Source organism: Bombina bombina, chromosome 4 (genome assembly GCF_027579735.1).
Source record: "Bombina bombina isolate aBomBom1 chromosome 4, aBomBom1.pri, whole genome shotgun sequence".
Classification (NCBI taxonomy): Eukaryota; Metazoa; Chordata; class Amphibia; order Anura; family Bombinatoridae; genus Bombina; species Bombina bombina.
Window position 1 is genome coordinate 739,662,393 of NC_069502.1, and position 16,342 is coordinate 739,678,734.

The 16,342-nt window shown below is 38.1% G+C and overlaps 1 protein-coding gene across 5 annotated transcripts in view; it reads right to left on the minus strand.

Moving 5' to 3' along the window:
- Window positions 1–16,342, minus strand: part of SCAF8 (SR-related CTD associated factor 8) — a 579,788-nt gene that overhangs the window by 480,665 nt on the left and 82,781 nt on the right. For 4 of the 5 annotated variants that reach the window (XR_008402065.1, XR_008402066.1, XM_053710977.1 and 1 more), the window contains exons 2-3: window positions 4,016–4,099; window positions 1,724–1,768 (exon numbers count right to left, since the gene is read on the minus strand). Coding sequence is in view for 3 of the 5 variants with exons in the window: in XM_053710977.1 (XP_053566952.1) it covers window positions 1,724–1,768; window positions 4,016–4,099 (129 nt within the window). In the remaining 2 variants the exon portion in view is untranslated. Of the gene's footprint in view, window positions 1–1,723; window positions 1,769–4,015; window positions 4,100–4,237; window positions 4,381–16,342 lie in introns of all 5 variants that reach the window. The other variant, XM_053710976.1, reaches the window with a different exon arrangement.

Genomic DNA, 16,342 nt, shown 5'->3' on the forward strand with positions numbered 1-16,342 from the left:
GGCTTTACTTACATTACATCGGTATCAGCAGCATTTTCTAGCAAATTCCATCCCTAGAAAAATATTTTAACTGCACATACCTTATTACAGGAAAACCTGCACGCTATTCCCCCTCTGAAGTTACCTCACTCCTCAGAATATGTGAGAACAGCAAAGGATCTTAGTTACTTCTGCTAAGATCATAGAAAACGCAGGCAGATTCTTCCTCTAAATACTGCCTGAGATAAACAGTACAATCCGGTACCATTTAAAAATAACAAACTTTTGATTGAAGAAATAAACTAAGTATAAAACACCACAGTCCTCTTACGACCTCCATCTTAGTTGAGAGTTGCAAGAGAATGACTGGATATGGCAGTGAAGGGAGGAGCTATATAGCAGCTCTGCTGTGTGTGATCCTCTTGCAACTTCCTGTTGGGAAGGAGAATATCTCACAAGTAATGGATGATCCGTGGACTGGATACACTTAACAAGAGAAATAATGTTCATTTTAAATTCAGAGTAACTGTTATTTCATTAACTTTTAATTATGCAATTGCTGATTATGTACTTCTACTGTAAGTAGTGATTCTTTAAACCCCTAAAAAGGGACCTTAAAAATGTAGAACAAGTCAAAGAGAATGGTTGACAATAACAGCAGGCTAGAGCAAGACATCTGGCTTAAAGTGAATGTAAACGTTCATGAATCAGTGCCTGGTTTTTAAAAATACTATTAAAAAAAGGGGCACTTTCATTCATGAAAGTTTACATTGCATCGTTTTCTTCAGCAAAGCCGGATCAGTAAACCCCCCGCCCGTAGCTTCTCTGTACTTGCATCAGCAATGACGAATCTCGCTTCCTCCAATCATGGGGTGCACCCCAGAGCAAACTATTCCTGAGGCCACTCTGTGAATGGAGGAAGCCAGTTTTGTCATTGCTGTGCTAAGTACAGCATGAGAAGCGTGTGGGGGATCACTGGTCCGGCTTGGCTGCAGAAATTACACAATCATCAATTGCATAATTAAAAGATAATTCAACAGCAGTTACTCAATTTAAAAATGATGTATTGCTTTTCTTCTCAAGGGGACTCAAAGCATTCTAGAACATACCATCTAGCTTAACCAAAATATATTTGAGACCCCTTGAGAAGAAAATCAATATCTAAATAACACAATAATTATACCTGCAACCAAAATTTAGCAAGCTTAAAAGGGCCACAAAAGTCGAAAAAATTGCTCTAATACAGACATCCGTAAACTTGGCCCTCCAGAGGTTTTGGAACTACATTTCCCATGATGCTCAGTCAGCTGATATGCTGACTATGCATCATGGGAAATGTAGTTCCAAAACCTCTGGAGTGCCAAATTTGAGAAAGTCTGCTCTAATCCATTACCACATGTAATTTTACAACTGCTCTACTGTGTTTTTTTTTTTACTCCCCGCAAAGGGGTTAAACATTCAGTATAAGTGCCATTTGGAACCTGCGGCCCTTACATTGTGAGTCATGCAACTAGCGATGCTCATTAGATCAGCAACGGGTTCTGCTTGGAACCAGCAATGCACTGCGGGTCCTGAGCAGCATTTATACTGTGTGTTTAACCCCTTTGAATAGGTTAAACAGTAGAGCATTGTCGAAAGCCCTAACATTTTTCAACTATTATGGCCCTATCCAATATTTAATTTCCACCTCTAGCAAACATCAGCAAAAGCAACAAACAAGCAAAAAGCAATTTAGAAAGATTACCTTTTGGATGAATTTTTCAACACTCTGAACAACATGCTTGTAAAACTAGAGAAAAAAGGAGATGGTTAACTAAATACCATGCATTTTATTTAGAAATTAAACAAAACATTTCACTAAAAATGCACTCAATGCAGTAGAATTGTATAATTAACAAGTTCATAATAAAAAGACAAAGATTTAACACCTACTCAGATTTTCAAATAAGCAGATTTTTTTTCTGATAAATGTATTTTGTCTCCCATTTTCTGGCCCCCTTGTATCATGTGACAGACATCAGCCAATCACAGACTAGTATACGTATACCCCGTGAGCTTCTGCACATGCTCAGTAGGATCTTATTCCCCAGAAAGTGTGAATATAAAAAAATTGATAATAGAAGTAAATTGGAAAGTGTCTTAAAAATGCATGCTCTTTCTGAATCATAAAAGTCTATTTTAACTTGAGTGACCCTTTAAAATCCAAATGAATAATGAGTTCAAACACTTATTTATGGCCAGTCCTCAAGGATCGCTAAAATGCCAGACTTTAAAGAGTTACAATTTTAAACAACTTTCCTATTTACTTCTATTTTCAACTTTGCTTCATTCTCTTGGCATACTTTGTTGAAGGAGCAAAAAAGTACAACTGGGAGCTAGCTGAACACATCTGGTGAGCCAATGACAAGAGGCATGTGTGTCAATCTAACAGCAGCGCGTTGCTACTCCTGAGTCTACCTAGGTATGCAAAGGATACAAAGAGAGCAACACAAAATTAGATAATAGCTGTAAATTGGAAAGTTGGTGCATGGTTAAATTTTGACTTTACTGTCCCTATAATCCTTACCTTTAAATATAACAGATTTAGAAGACTATAAGTATTAGAGATTCATAATATTACCAATGCTGCACTTTGGACATCCTGGGTTTTAGTTGGTAAACCTTTTTTTGTTTAATTTTAAAACAAAAATATTTTGGGCAACTATTAACCATAGTTTTGTATCTTCTTTTTTAAACACCTATAAATATCAAACTAATTTAAAGGGACACTGTAAACTAGATTTTACTTTGCATAAAAGTTTTGTAGATGACCCAATTATATAGCTCATCCGGTAGTGTTTTTGTAAAAATTTATAGTTTTGTTTATTTTTCAATAACATTGTGCTGATTTTCAGACTCTTAAAGGGACACTGAACCCAATTTTTTTCTTTCGTGATTCAGATAGACCATGAAATTTTAAGCAACTTTGTAATTTACTCCTATTATCACATTTTCTTCACTCTCTTGGTATCTTTATTTGAAATGCAAGAATGTAAGTTTAGATGCCGGCCCATTTTTGGTGAACAACCTGGGTTGTTCTTGCTGATTGGTGGATAAATTCATCCACCAATAAAAAAGTATTGTCTAGAGTTCTGAAAAAAAAATCAGCTTAGATGCATTCTTTTTAAAATAAAGATAGCAAGAGAACGAAGAAAAATTGATAATAGGAGTAAATTAGAAAGTTGCTTAAAATTGTATGCTCTATCTGAATCACGAAAGAAAAAAATTGGGTTCAGTGTCCCTTTAACCAAGCCCCAAAGTTTAAGATGTACACTGATGTCTACAGATTCCCGTTTGTATAATCTGTCTTTTCATATGCCCAGTCTAACCTCCTCAACAGTGCTAAACTGGGAGCTTCTAAGTAAGTTTTTAAAAGGTTTTATACTAGATTTGCATATCCCTATCTCTGCATATTCTTCTTTATAGTACGGTCTGTTACATGCAGTTATATGAAAATTGGTGTATACTGTCCCTTTAATGTAACACCCCACTGTCTTATCTTACACACGATTTGTAAACTCAAATACAGAGCAGCATAAGCTGAGTAAATAAGCACCTAAGAGGGTGTCTTGCAAACTAGTTCCATATAGCTAAAGGGAATGCTAGTAATAATGCAATACAGTAAATGCGTTGGTAATAAAGTTAAAGTTTAACGTCCCTTTGAATTGCAGCTAAAAGCAATGTAAATGTATATTTGTTTTCTTAAATGTTGATTATGTTTGTGGAGTTTACCATTTTAAACCTAGAGAGCCATAGGGGTTGTGCTTATCAGGGACTGAGCAAAATAGCCTACGGATGAATTGCTTGTTTCAAAATTAGAATAAACATTATCCCCTCACACAGGTAAAACAGTGTTCATTGTAATAATACACGGTACAGTGCACAGTTTCAGCAATAATAGCTTCACAGTGCAGTATTAAAAATATAATTCTAAGTATTGGAGAAAAACAAAATTATACAGTACATGACATATATAACAATGATAATCATGATTCACCTTTATGGCTTTGATAGCAGACTTTGTGATCTGTGTCATTTTGGCCTTGGAGATAGGTGGCTTGTAGTCATTGAGCGAGTATAACTGTTAGAATAAATAAATTAAAAAAAAAGGGAAAACAAGATTAATACAAAATTTGTTTTAAGGGTTGGACAAAAGACATATTGGAAACATCCTAATATGCACTATATCAGGGCTTTTGTGAAGGACTTACATACTTACCATATTAACTTTTTCTGTTTATATAAAAATGAACGTTTCTTCCTGCTATGTATTCTCATGTGATGTCTTTCCAGCATTGCCTGAAAGCAGAACCATAGATCTGCTCCACCAGGTGTCACAAGCCCTACACTGCTGAGCGTTCGCTATATGTGGGACAAAAATAAGACATTTGGCACTAACTCCACATCGTTCTGTGGCATCACTACTGAAAAGGCTGTAGATCAAATTAATTGAAACCAAGAACATATAAATAGTCCTTAGGCAAAATGTTTCCTAGTGTGTTTCATTATGATGGTATCAATCAATTATGAATCGGCAGCCTTTACAAATAAAGTAAGATTTCTGAGCCATGTACGTTACAGAACTTCTGAAAATGTCTATAACCAATTAATATATCAACAACAGATGAGGACATGCATAAAAAAAACCTGAAAAAGAATTAGCATTTATAGTATAAACTAGTCCTAAAGCCCGTGTACACGGGCCAATTTTTTAGGTGCCGCGGTTCTATCCCTTGCTCCCTCTCTCTCCCCCCTCTCTTTTGCGCTCTCTCTCTCCCCCCCTCTCTTTTGAGTTCTCTCTCTCCCCCTTATTTTGCACTCTCCCCCCCCTCTTTTGCTCTCTCTCCCACCTCTTTTGCTCGCTCTCTCTCTTCCCCCCCCTCACCTGCTCTCTCCCCCCTCTTGCTCTCTCTCCCCCTCTCTTTTGCTCTCTCTCCCCCTCTCTTTTGCACTCTCTCCCCCTCTCTTTTGCACTCTCTCTCCCCCCTCTCTTTTAAACTCTCTCTCCCCCCCCCCCTACTCTTTTGAGCTCTTAAACTCTCCCCCCTCTCTTTTGAGCGCTCTCTCCCCCTCTTTTTTGCGCTCTCTCCCCCTCTTTTGTGCTCTCTCCCCCTCTCTTTTGCACTCTCTCTCCCCCCTCTCTTTTAAACTCTCTCTCCCCCCCTACTCTTTTGAGCTCTCTCCCCCTCTTTTTTGCTTTCTCCCCCTTGCGCTCTCTCCCCCTCCTCTTTTGCGCTCTTAAACTCTCCCCCCTCTCTTTTGAGCTCTCTCTCCCCCCTCTCTTTTTTGCGCTCTCTCCCTTGTGCTCTCTCCCCCTCTTTTTTAAGCTATCTCCCCCTCTTTTGCGCTCTCTCCCCCCCTCTCTTTGTGCGCTCTCTCCCCCTCTCTTTGTGCGCTCTCTCCCCCTCTCTTTTGTGCTCTCTCCCCCTCTCTTTTGCACTCTCTCTCCCCCCTCTCTTTTAAACTCTCTCTCCCCCCCCCTACTCTTTTGAGCTCTCTCCCCCTTGCGCTCTCTCCCCCTCCTCTTTTGCGCTCTTAAACTCTCCCCCCTCTCTTTTGAGCTCTCTCTCCCCCCTCTCTTTTTTGCGCTCTCTCCCTTGCGCTCTCTCCCCCTCTTTTTTTGAGCTATCTCCCCCTCTTTTGCGCTCTCTCCCCCTCTCTTTGTGCGCTCTCTCCCCCTCTCTTTGTGCGCTCTCTCCCCCTCTCTTTTGCGCTCTCTCTCCCTCTCTTTTGCGCTCTCTCTCCCTCTCTTTTGCGCTCTCTCTCCCTCTCTTTTGCGCTCTCTCTCCCTCTCTTTTGCGCTCTCTCTCCCTCTCTTTTGCGCTCTCTCTCCCTCTCTTTTGCGCTCTCTCTCCCTCTCTTTTGCGCTCTCTCTCCCCCTTCTCTCTCCCCCTCTTTCTCTCCCACTCTCTTGCGCTCTCTCTCCCTCTTTTGCTCGCTTTCTTTCTTTCCTTCCTCTGTTTTGGTCTCTCCCGCCGGCCACGCCCCTCTGCGCGCTCCCGCGAGGCCACGCCCCCATCATGCCCGTCGGTCACACCCCTGCGTCATGCCTGCCACGCCCCCATCACGGCACGCCGGACGCCGGTCACGCCCCCACCAGGCAGCTTCCGCAGTGCGCACTACTCTGCAGCTGAAGGCCAGGTGTGTTTGTCCGCGCGCAGTCTCTACTGCGCATGACGGCTTCAGACAAACACACTTGGCCTTGGCCTTTTATAATATAGGATTAGTGCCCAATATTGGCTTTTTTCCCCCAATTACACAAGGCGTATTAAACACTTTAAGATGGCAATATAAAATAATAAATTGTATATGTGTATATATATATATATATATATATATATACTTTGCAAAATACTTTTATTATTTATTTAATTCTAACAAGCGTGTGCTTTTCGGTTCCTGTTAGAAGTGGAGGTGCAGAACACTAGTGACTTATTTATAACTGTCTAACTGGCCTCAGCAGAGAAAAAAACCTAAGTTACAACATGGCTGCCCTCATTGCTTTTTAGACACAAACACTACACTTATTTGTCAATATTTAAACAACAAATTAAACTTTAAAAAAATCCAGCTACATATTTTTCTCAGACTAATTGTTTCTTTGAATGCTTCATTTTATCTAGCATTTACTATTTAATGTCCCTTTAATACCACCTGATATCTGTCAAATAAGTGAAACACCAAACAAAAAATGCTTAGGTTAAATTTATCTAATTTGGGGGTATATTGCTGAAAACACTGTTCTACAAAAGTTTCCATTAATGTCTTTGGGGATTCTTGAACTCAAAATCTATAATAAGCTTGGTAACTGGAACAGAACCTATATTTATGAGAACACATGGCCTTAAAGGGATCCCAGGTAATCTCTAATTAAAGGGACATGAAACACAGACTGCAATTTAGCACCGTAGTTATAAGCATTTTATTTAAGTATTGCTGCATAATATGTTTTATATACATAGACTGAGAAATTAAATATAGTTATACCTCACTGAGAAATAACTGTTTTCAGACACTGCAGCTCACACGCTGCAGGCAGAGATGTGATTCCTCTAAGTACTATATATGTATAGACAATATGGAATGTGTGTCACATGACTGCATCATGACCATGTGACTAATGTGCCCCTGTAACGCACGCTACAATATGGCAGCTTACATAGGAAATCAAGCACTGGATCAACACTGTATTTCAAAACAATCTCCTTCATTTGGGCTAAGAGGAACAGATAAAATAGACACTAGTGATTACTTTATATTTTTTAATGAGAAAAAGTAGGTTTTGGGGATTATTAGAAGTCAGGTGTTAAGGGTCCCTTTAAGGATCCTGTCACTTTTCAATTTTATTTCTAATTTAATTTAATTATGAAACTGCATACCAAGTGGTCACCAGGTATCATGAATGACTAGTTAATTAACACATGTATATAGAGCTGTCTTTTTTTGAGCACTATATTATAACAATACATCCAAAGTGTCCAATGAACAAGCGAGCTCACTCGCTGAATATATATGTGTATATATCCTATGTAACAGTTTGGCAAATGTATTTTAAAATGGGCATTAAACTATTTCTTAGACAAAATGTTTCCTACTGCCTTACTGACCTCTTAGAGGGATAGTCTACTACAATTTTTTTATTGTTTAAAAAGATAATCCCTTTATTACCCATTCCCGGTTTTGCATAACCAGTAATATTAAAGGGACAGTCAACACCAGAATTTTTGTTGCTTAAAAAGAAAGATAATCCCTTTATTACCCATTCCCCAGTTTTGCATAACCAACACAGTTATAATAATACACGTTTTACCTCTGTAATTATCTTGTATCTAAGCTTCTGCTGACTGCCCCCTTATTTCAGTTCTTTTGACAGACATGCAGTTTAGCCAATCAGTGCTCACTCCTAGGTCACTTTACGTGCATGAGCTCAATGTTATCTATATGAAACATGTGAACTAATGCCCTCTAGTGGTTAAAATGTATTCAGATTAGAGGCAATCTTCAAGGTCTAAGAAATTAGCATATGAACCTCCTAGGTTTAGCTTTCAACTAAGAATACCAAGAGAACAAAGCAAATTGGTGATAAAAGTAAATCGGGAAGTTGTTTAAAATTGCATGCTCTATTTAAATCATGAAAAAAAAATTGGACTTGACTGTCCCTTTAATATTCTTTTTACCTTGTATCTAAGCCTCTGCAGACTGCCCCATTATCTCAATGCTATTTGCAGACTTGCATTTTAGCCAATTAGTGTTGCTTCATGCATAACTCCACAAGACTGGGCACAATGTTATCTATATGGCACACATGAGCTAACAATGTCTTGCTGTGAAAAGCTATTACAAATTTTGGGAGTAGACTGTCACTTTATTGTCCATTTAACATCTATCTTAACAACCTAGTTTACAGCTTCCAGCCACCATTCTTTTCTTAGTAAACTCCAAAAATGTCCAAAAGACTCCTTAATGGGTAAAATATAATCACCTAACTATAATTAACACAAATGCCCAGTCTCAGGGTTTGTACTGGTTGACAAGCACGCTACTTGCCACACCATGGTGATTCTCTACCATTGCCTATTCTCTTAGTTATGCAGACAGCAGCGATAAACATTGTGAAGATCTCCGAGTATAATTTAGGAGAATAAACACAATGTACAATAATTGTGATGCAGCCTCACCAGGGGGTTAAAATAAAAGAAAGATGTACAGTCCCAGCACAGCTTGAAGAAGTGAAGCAACTAAAAATGTTCTAAATCGAACTGGCCTGATAGTAAGTGGAAGGATTGATACCCATCACTTTATATATCAGACGAGGGTGAAAAGGGACTAGTAGTTGAGACTAGTGCTACTACTATGCTTTTTACTAGCACATTTGATTTACATACCATTGTTGAATTTTTAAACTGCTGAAATTAAAGGGACAGTAAACTCACACAAACTTAAAGGGATAGTAAACTCACAAATAGAGATTCATGATTTAGACAGAGCAAACAATTTTAAACAACTTTCCAATTTACTTATATTATTTGCTTCCTTTCTTGAATGGTTTATCTTGGTAAGCTCAGGAGCAGCAAAGCACCTGCCTAATGTCATTGGCTCACCCCATGTGTTCAGTTAGCAACCAGTAGTACATTGCTACTCCTTCATCAAATGATACCATAAGAAAGAAGAAAATGTGATAAAAGTAAACTGGAAAGTTGTTTAAAATTGTATGCTCTACGGTCAAAGTAACCCATCTACTATACCATACCCATCAACTAGGGCTGCACGATTAATCGCGGATGCGGTTTTAAACCGCGAGTAATCGCCGCAGTTTTAAAACCGCGAGAGTAACCAATTTAAAAAAAAAAATCCTTAGATTGTCCTGAAAACGGAGGTGGAGAGGGAGGATGAGTGGCAGACCAATGTGCGGCCGTGGGCGGACTTGAGAATGCCCGCGAAACGGCCATTTTGGAAGAGATTGAACAGTGTGTGGGAGTCATCTGGGAGTAGTGTGGGGGTGGTCAAGCAGTGGTGTGGCGGTGGGACAGCTCAAAGTTGTGAGCAATAAAGTGAGTATTGTACAAATACTTTATAGTGCCTTACTGACTTTTTTTTTTTTTTTTTTTAACTTCTTTTGTGGTTTGTATTTTTATGCTCCAAGAGTGCATTGGACATTGAGAAACATGTACAGTAAGATTCTGTAGTGTACTGTTAAATAAAGGGACTTTATACTATCTATGTAACCACAGCACAGGTAGCACTAGCTAATTTTATTTTAACTATTTTGTGGTTTGTATTTTTATGCTCCAAGAGTGTATTGGACATTGAGAAACATGTACAGTAAGATTCTGTAGTGTTAAATAAACAATTTATTGAAAAATGAAGTGTTATAGTAATTTTTAATAAAATTGCGATTAAATCACAATTGCGTTTTTTTGGGGGGGGGGGGGGTTTTAAATCGTGATTTTTTTTTCGCCCATATCGCCCAGCCCTACCATCAACACGACATACCGACCTTCTTTATATCAACAGATGCAGAGAAGGCGTTTGATCGCCTAGACTGGACATTCCTACAGCACACCTTACAAAAATTTGGTATCCCTACAAATTTATTTCCAAAATTTTAGCCCTTTATACCTCCCCATCTGTAAAGGTCAAAGTCAATGGCCTTCTATCAAATAGCTTCCAGATTAGAAACGGGACGAGACAGGGGTGCCCACTTTCCCCCCTCCTGCTTGTCCTGTCAATGGAAATCTTAGCCACTAAATTACAAAATTCACCTGACATCACAGGAATTAAAATGAAAAATTCAGAGTTCAAAAGTGACATTGTTCGCCGATAATCTCCTAATGACCCTCACAGATCCACTTAGATTCCTCTCGAAGGCACATCCTGTGCTTATAGACTACGGCAAAGTAACCAACTTCTCAATTAACTTTGGGAAGTCGGAAATACTCCCAGTGCGTACCACGCAAACTGACCTATCCAAAATAAATACGATAGCCCAATTAACCGTCAATCCTCTTATTAAAATATCTAGGTGTACAGCTCACACCAGACTTGAAAGATCTAATCAAACTGAACTATGATTCGCTTATTTCATCCATCTCGGCCAACATAACACATTGGCTTCCTAAGCACATCTCTTGGTTGGGAAGGATTGCGCGGTGAAAATGACGCTGTTACCGAAAATCCTTTATATCCTACAAACAGTCCCAATACCTCTACCGAAACTACAGTCTACATTAAACTCATCTATATGGAAACTAAAACCCCCGAGAATCCCGAAATCAACTTTCTACAGGCATCCTGACCAGGGAGGTTTGGGAGTACCTAATCTTCAAGATTATAGGAAAGCAATTTACCTCTCTAGAATAGTAGACTGGTGTTCTCATGAGGAGCACCACCACAAACAATGGGTCCAACTAGAGAATGATTTATGCTATTTTCCCCAACTCGGTTCCCTATGCTGGTTAGAAGGTCCTCAAGATACTCTCATACATCACAACAACCCTTTCATTATAGAAACCCTCAGAGTTTGGTAAGAGCTACTTAAAAAGAACCCTTAACTCCAATCCTACATAATAAAAGTTTTCAGCCTAGTATCAACATTACACCATCAGGTCCAAAAGATATACACCTCTTACCTCCGACCTATATGCTAGTAGAGGATAATAATTTATTGCCCAAACAGAATATCGAACACTTAGGAGATGAATTCCTCACTAAATGGTTTAGATACCATCAGCTCAACCATTTTATACATTCCTCCCCCAAAAACGAGTTTCACCAGAGCTCTGACCCCATTTGAAAAGTTGCGCAGTTCAGCCTCCCCAATTCACCACATAGTCTCACTGACATACAAATTAATAAACAAACCCAAAGCTGACAGCCTCCCCTCCTTTACTAAATCGTGGGACAATGATTTACCCTTTCTAATACCGATTAAAGACTGGGACACGATTTTTGTAAATGTACATAAATCGGATCATTCATCCAAACTTTTAGAAACTAATATTAAGTTGATGACCAGATGGTATCTAATGCCACAAAGATTGAAATATATATTCCCGAACTCATCCAACCGTTGCTGGAGATCATGCACACAAGAGGGAACACTATACCACGTTTGGTGGTCCTGCCTTAAATTACAGCCCTTTTGGGAAGCAGTGTCACAGTATATACAACTAACAATAGGAACACCCACACCTCTAGATCCACTTATATTTTTATTCCACCTTTACCCAAAGCTCCAATCTAAAGCTCATAAGAAACTTTGCCAGCTTATGATCAATAGTGCAAATCAATTGATCCCACGCTTGTGGAAGAAGGATATTATCCCTACCATCCAAATGTGGAAACAAGAAATACACAAAAACGTCAAATTATAGAGATACCATTATCTATAATCTGACACTCTAGACGTTTACCACAAAATAATTTTTCTATGGGAGTCTCGAACTCTACCATAAAGTCATAGTCCCAATCGCATAGTCAGGGTCACACTTTTAAGCTGCACCCAGGCATATAAAACACTGTTCAGAGGCTCGGGTTTCAAATCATTCAAATATAGACAAAGCTTTACACACTTTCCTACTATGCTTGGTGTATTCACTCTCAATAACCTTGTTAATTTATTGTTCGTTTGATTATTTATTTATGTTTTAATACAGTGCTTGACAAATGTGTTTAAAAATTAGGAGCCAGTAAGAATATTTAGAAGCCAGGCATATTTTTAGGAGCCAGACCGTTGGATTTGTATATAGATATATGGAGAATAACCCAAATACCATTCATTATTGCTTAATGCAAATGTGTGGTATTATTGGAGAGAATCTTCCTGACTTGCTCAACATGGGCAGTCGGGATTGGACATTTCAGATATCATTGCCATAAATCTATATAAGGACACTATGGATTCTCTGGCAAATATTATGATGATCCAACATATACCCTGTAAAAGCATTTGTTTATTGTTATGTATATTTCAAAATAAAAAACTATTTATAAAAAAAAAAAATTTGCATGCTCTACCTAAATCATGAAAGAAATTTGGGTTTCATGTCCCTTTAAATAGATTGGAAAGTGCATTAAACTTTAAAGGGACAGTCTAGTCAAAAATAAACTCATGATTAAGATAGGGCATGTCATTATAAAGGGACACTCAAGTCAAAATTAAACTTCATGATTCAGATAGAGCATGTAATTTTAAACAACTTTCCAATTTACTTCCATTAACAAAATGTGCACAGTCTTTTTATATTTGCACTTTTTGAGTCACCAGCTCCTACTGAGCATGTGCAAGAATTCACAGCATATACGTATATGCATTTGTGATTGGCTGATGGCTGTCACATGGTACAGGGGGAGTGGAAATAGACATAACCTTGCAATTTATTTAACAAAAATTTACTACTCATTTGAAGTTCAGACTAAGTGCTATTGCATTGTCTTCTTATCATGCATTTGTTAATTATGTAAATCTACAATGTTGACTGGTCCTTTAAACAACTTTCCAATTTACTTTTATCATCAAATGTGCTTTGTTCTCTTGGTTTTCTTAGTTGAAAGCTAAACCTAGGTAGGCTCATATGATAATTTCTAAGTCTTTGAAGGCCGCCTCTTATCACATGCTTTTTTATTTGCTTTTCACAACAGATGAGTGCTAGTTCATATGAGCCATATAGATAACATTGTGCTCACTCCCGTGAAGTTACCTAGGAGTCAGCACCGATTGGCTAAAAGTCTGTCAAAAGAACTGAAATAAAGGGGCAGTCTGCAGAGATTTAGAAACAAGGTAATCACAGAGGTAAAAAGTATATTAATATAACAGTGTTCGTTATGCAAAACTGAGGAATGAGCAATAAAGGTATTATCCATCTTTTAAAACAATAAAAATACTGGTGTCCCTTTTAATAACTTTCCAATGCACTTAAATTACCAATATAGCTTAGTTCTCTTGGTATGATATGTTAAAGAGTAATAATTCTAGATGAGCCATATGGCAGCAGTGTTTGCAACAAAGTTTACAGCAATGTTATACATAGCTGCAAACCCTGCTGACATAGAAGTTTCAGCCTACCTAAGTCTACTCCGCAACAAAGGATACCAAGATAATAAAGCAAATTTGATAATAGAAGTAAATTGGAAAGTTGTTTAAAATGACATGCTCTATCTGAATCGTGAAAGTTGAATTTAGACGTCTTCCTTTAAGAATGGAAGGTATATGAGTAACAGTGCATTAGCTATAGTTAGCAATACAGAAAAGATAAAACTAATGCAAGGTTGAGGCATAATGTCAGGTGCACTTTAAGCCTTAATTGTAGAATTAAAATAGGATGAAAACTGGGAATAGACATTTTAAAGAGACATTCACAAATTGAAAAAAAACTATATGATTATAATTATTCATAGCTGAGAATAATTTAGCAATGAAAATTGTATTTAGTAAAATAAGAATATTGTTTTACGTTTGTTTTTTTCACCAATCATAAATTAATAAGCAGATATAGCATGAACTTTGTACATGTGCAAAAAGAGACTGGGTAGCCAGCTCTATGTCATTAAAGAGAAATTAAATCCCATTTTTGTTATTTCAAGATTCAGAGAGAACATACAATTTTAAACAACTTTCCAATTTACTTCTATAATCTAGTTTGCTTCATTCTCTTGATATCTAGATAGGCTTAGTAGCTGCTGATTGGTGGCTGCACATAGATGCCTCATGTTATTGGTGGCTGCACATAGATGCCTCATGTTATTGGCTCACCCATGTGCATTGCTATTTCTTCAACAAAGGATGAATCAAATTAGGTAACAGAAGTAAAAGGTATTTTACAGAATAAGCAATAAAACATTTTTAGTAGCCACATTATTTAGTAGCCAGACTGTGGTATCTGTATATAGATCTATGGTGAATAACCGAAAAAGTTAGGAGCCAGGAGTTAAATTCGAGGAGCCAGTGGCTCCCAGGTTTGTCGAGCCTGCCTCAGTACATTATTTTATAAAACAAGGCAGAATAAGCACTTAAAGGGACAGTATACTGTAAAATAGTTTTTCCCTTAATGTGTTTACAATTGCTTTTTTTACCAACTGCAGAGTAAAATATGTATGAAAATTAGCTTTTAAGGTTTATTTCTGTATATTAAAGCTCTGATTTTGTGTTTTGAAGACACAACCTAATAAAATGGGTTGAGCTTGTAGGTATAATCAGATCTCATTACTGTATCACATTGTGCACATATACCTGCTTCTTTATCTTATATCTGTCCTTAAAACAATCACCAATACTTTGAGACAACAATGGAAAAACATAATTTATGCTTACCTGATAAATTCCTTTCTTCTGTAGTGTGATCAGTCCACGGGTCATCATTACTTCTGGGATATTAACTCCTCCCCAACAGGAAGTGCAAGAGGATTCACCCAGCAGAGCTGCATATAGCTCCTCCCCCCTACGTCACTCCCAGTCATTCGACCAAGGACCAACGAGAAAGGAAAAGCCAAGGGTGAAGTGGTGACTGGAGTATAAATTAAAAAATATTACCTGCCTTAAAACAGGGCGGGCCGTGGACTGATCACACTACAGAAGAAAGGAATTTATCAGGTAAGCATAAATTATGTTTTCTTCTGTTAAGTGTGATCAGTCCACGGGTCATCATTACTTCTGGGATACCTATACCAAAGCAAAAGTACACGGATGACGGGAGGGATAGGCAGGCTCTTTATACAGAAGGAACCACTGCCTGAAGAACCTTTCTCCCAAAAATAGCCTCCGATGAAGCAAAAGTGTCAAATTTGTAAAATTTGGAAAAAGTATGAAGCGAAGACCAAGTTGCAGCCTTGCAAATCTGTTCAACAGAGGCCTCATTCTTAAAGGCCCAAGTAGAAGCCACAGCTCTAGTGGAATGAGCTGTAATCCTTTCAGGAGGCTGCTGTCCAGCAGTCTCATAAGCTAAACGAATTATGCTACGAAGCCAAAAAGAAAGAGAGGTAGCAGAAGCTTTTTGACCTCTCCTCTGCCCAGAGTAAACGACAAACAGAGAAGACGTTTGTCGAAATTCCTTAGTTGCCTGTAAGTAAAATTTTAGAGCACGGACTACATCCAGGTTGTGCAGTAGACGTTCCTTCTTCGAAGAAGGATTTGGGCATAAAGAAGGAACAACAATCTCTTGATTGATATTCCTGTTAGTAACTACCTTAGGTAAGAACCCAGGTTTAGTACGCAGAACTACCTTATCCGAATGAAAAATCAAATAAGGAGAATCACAATGTAAGGCTGATAACTCAGAGACTCTTCGAGCCGAGGAAATAGCCATTAAAAATAGAACTTTCCAAGATAACAACTTTATATCAATGGAATGAAGGGGTTCAAATGGAACGCCCTGTAAAACATTAAGAACAAGGTTTAAACTCCATGGTGGAGCAACCGTTTTAAACACAGGCTTAATCCTGGCCAAAGCCTGACAAAAAGCCTGGACGTCAGGAATTTCTGACAGACGTTTGTGTAACAGAATGGACAGAGCTGAGATCTGTCCCTTTAATGAACTAGCGGATAAACCCTTTTCTAAACCCTCTTGTAGAAAAGACAATATCCTAGGAATCCTAACCTTACTCCAAGAGTAACCTTTGGATTCACACCAATATAGGTATTTACGCCATATCTTATGGTAAATCTTTCTGGTAACAGGTTTCCTAGCCTGAATTAAGGTATCAATAACTGACTCAGAAAACCCACGTCTTGATAAAATCAAGCGTTCAATTTCCAAGCAGTCAGCTTCAGAGAAGTTAGACTTTGATGTTTGAAGGGACCCTGAATCAGAAGGTCCTGTTTCAGAGGTAG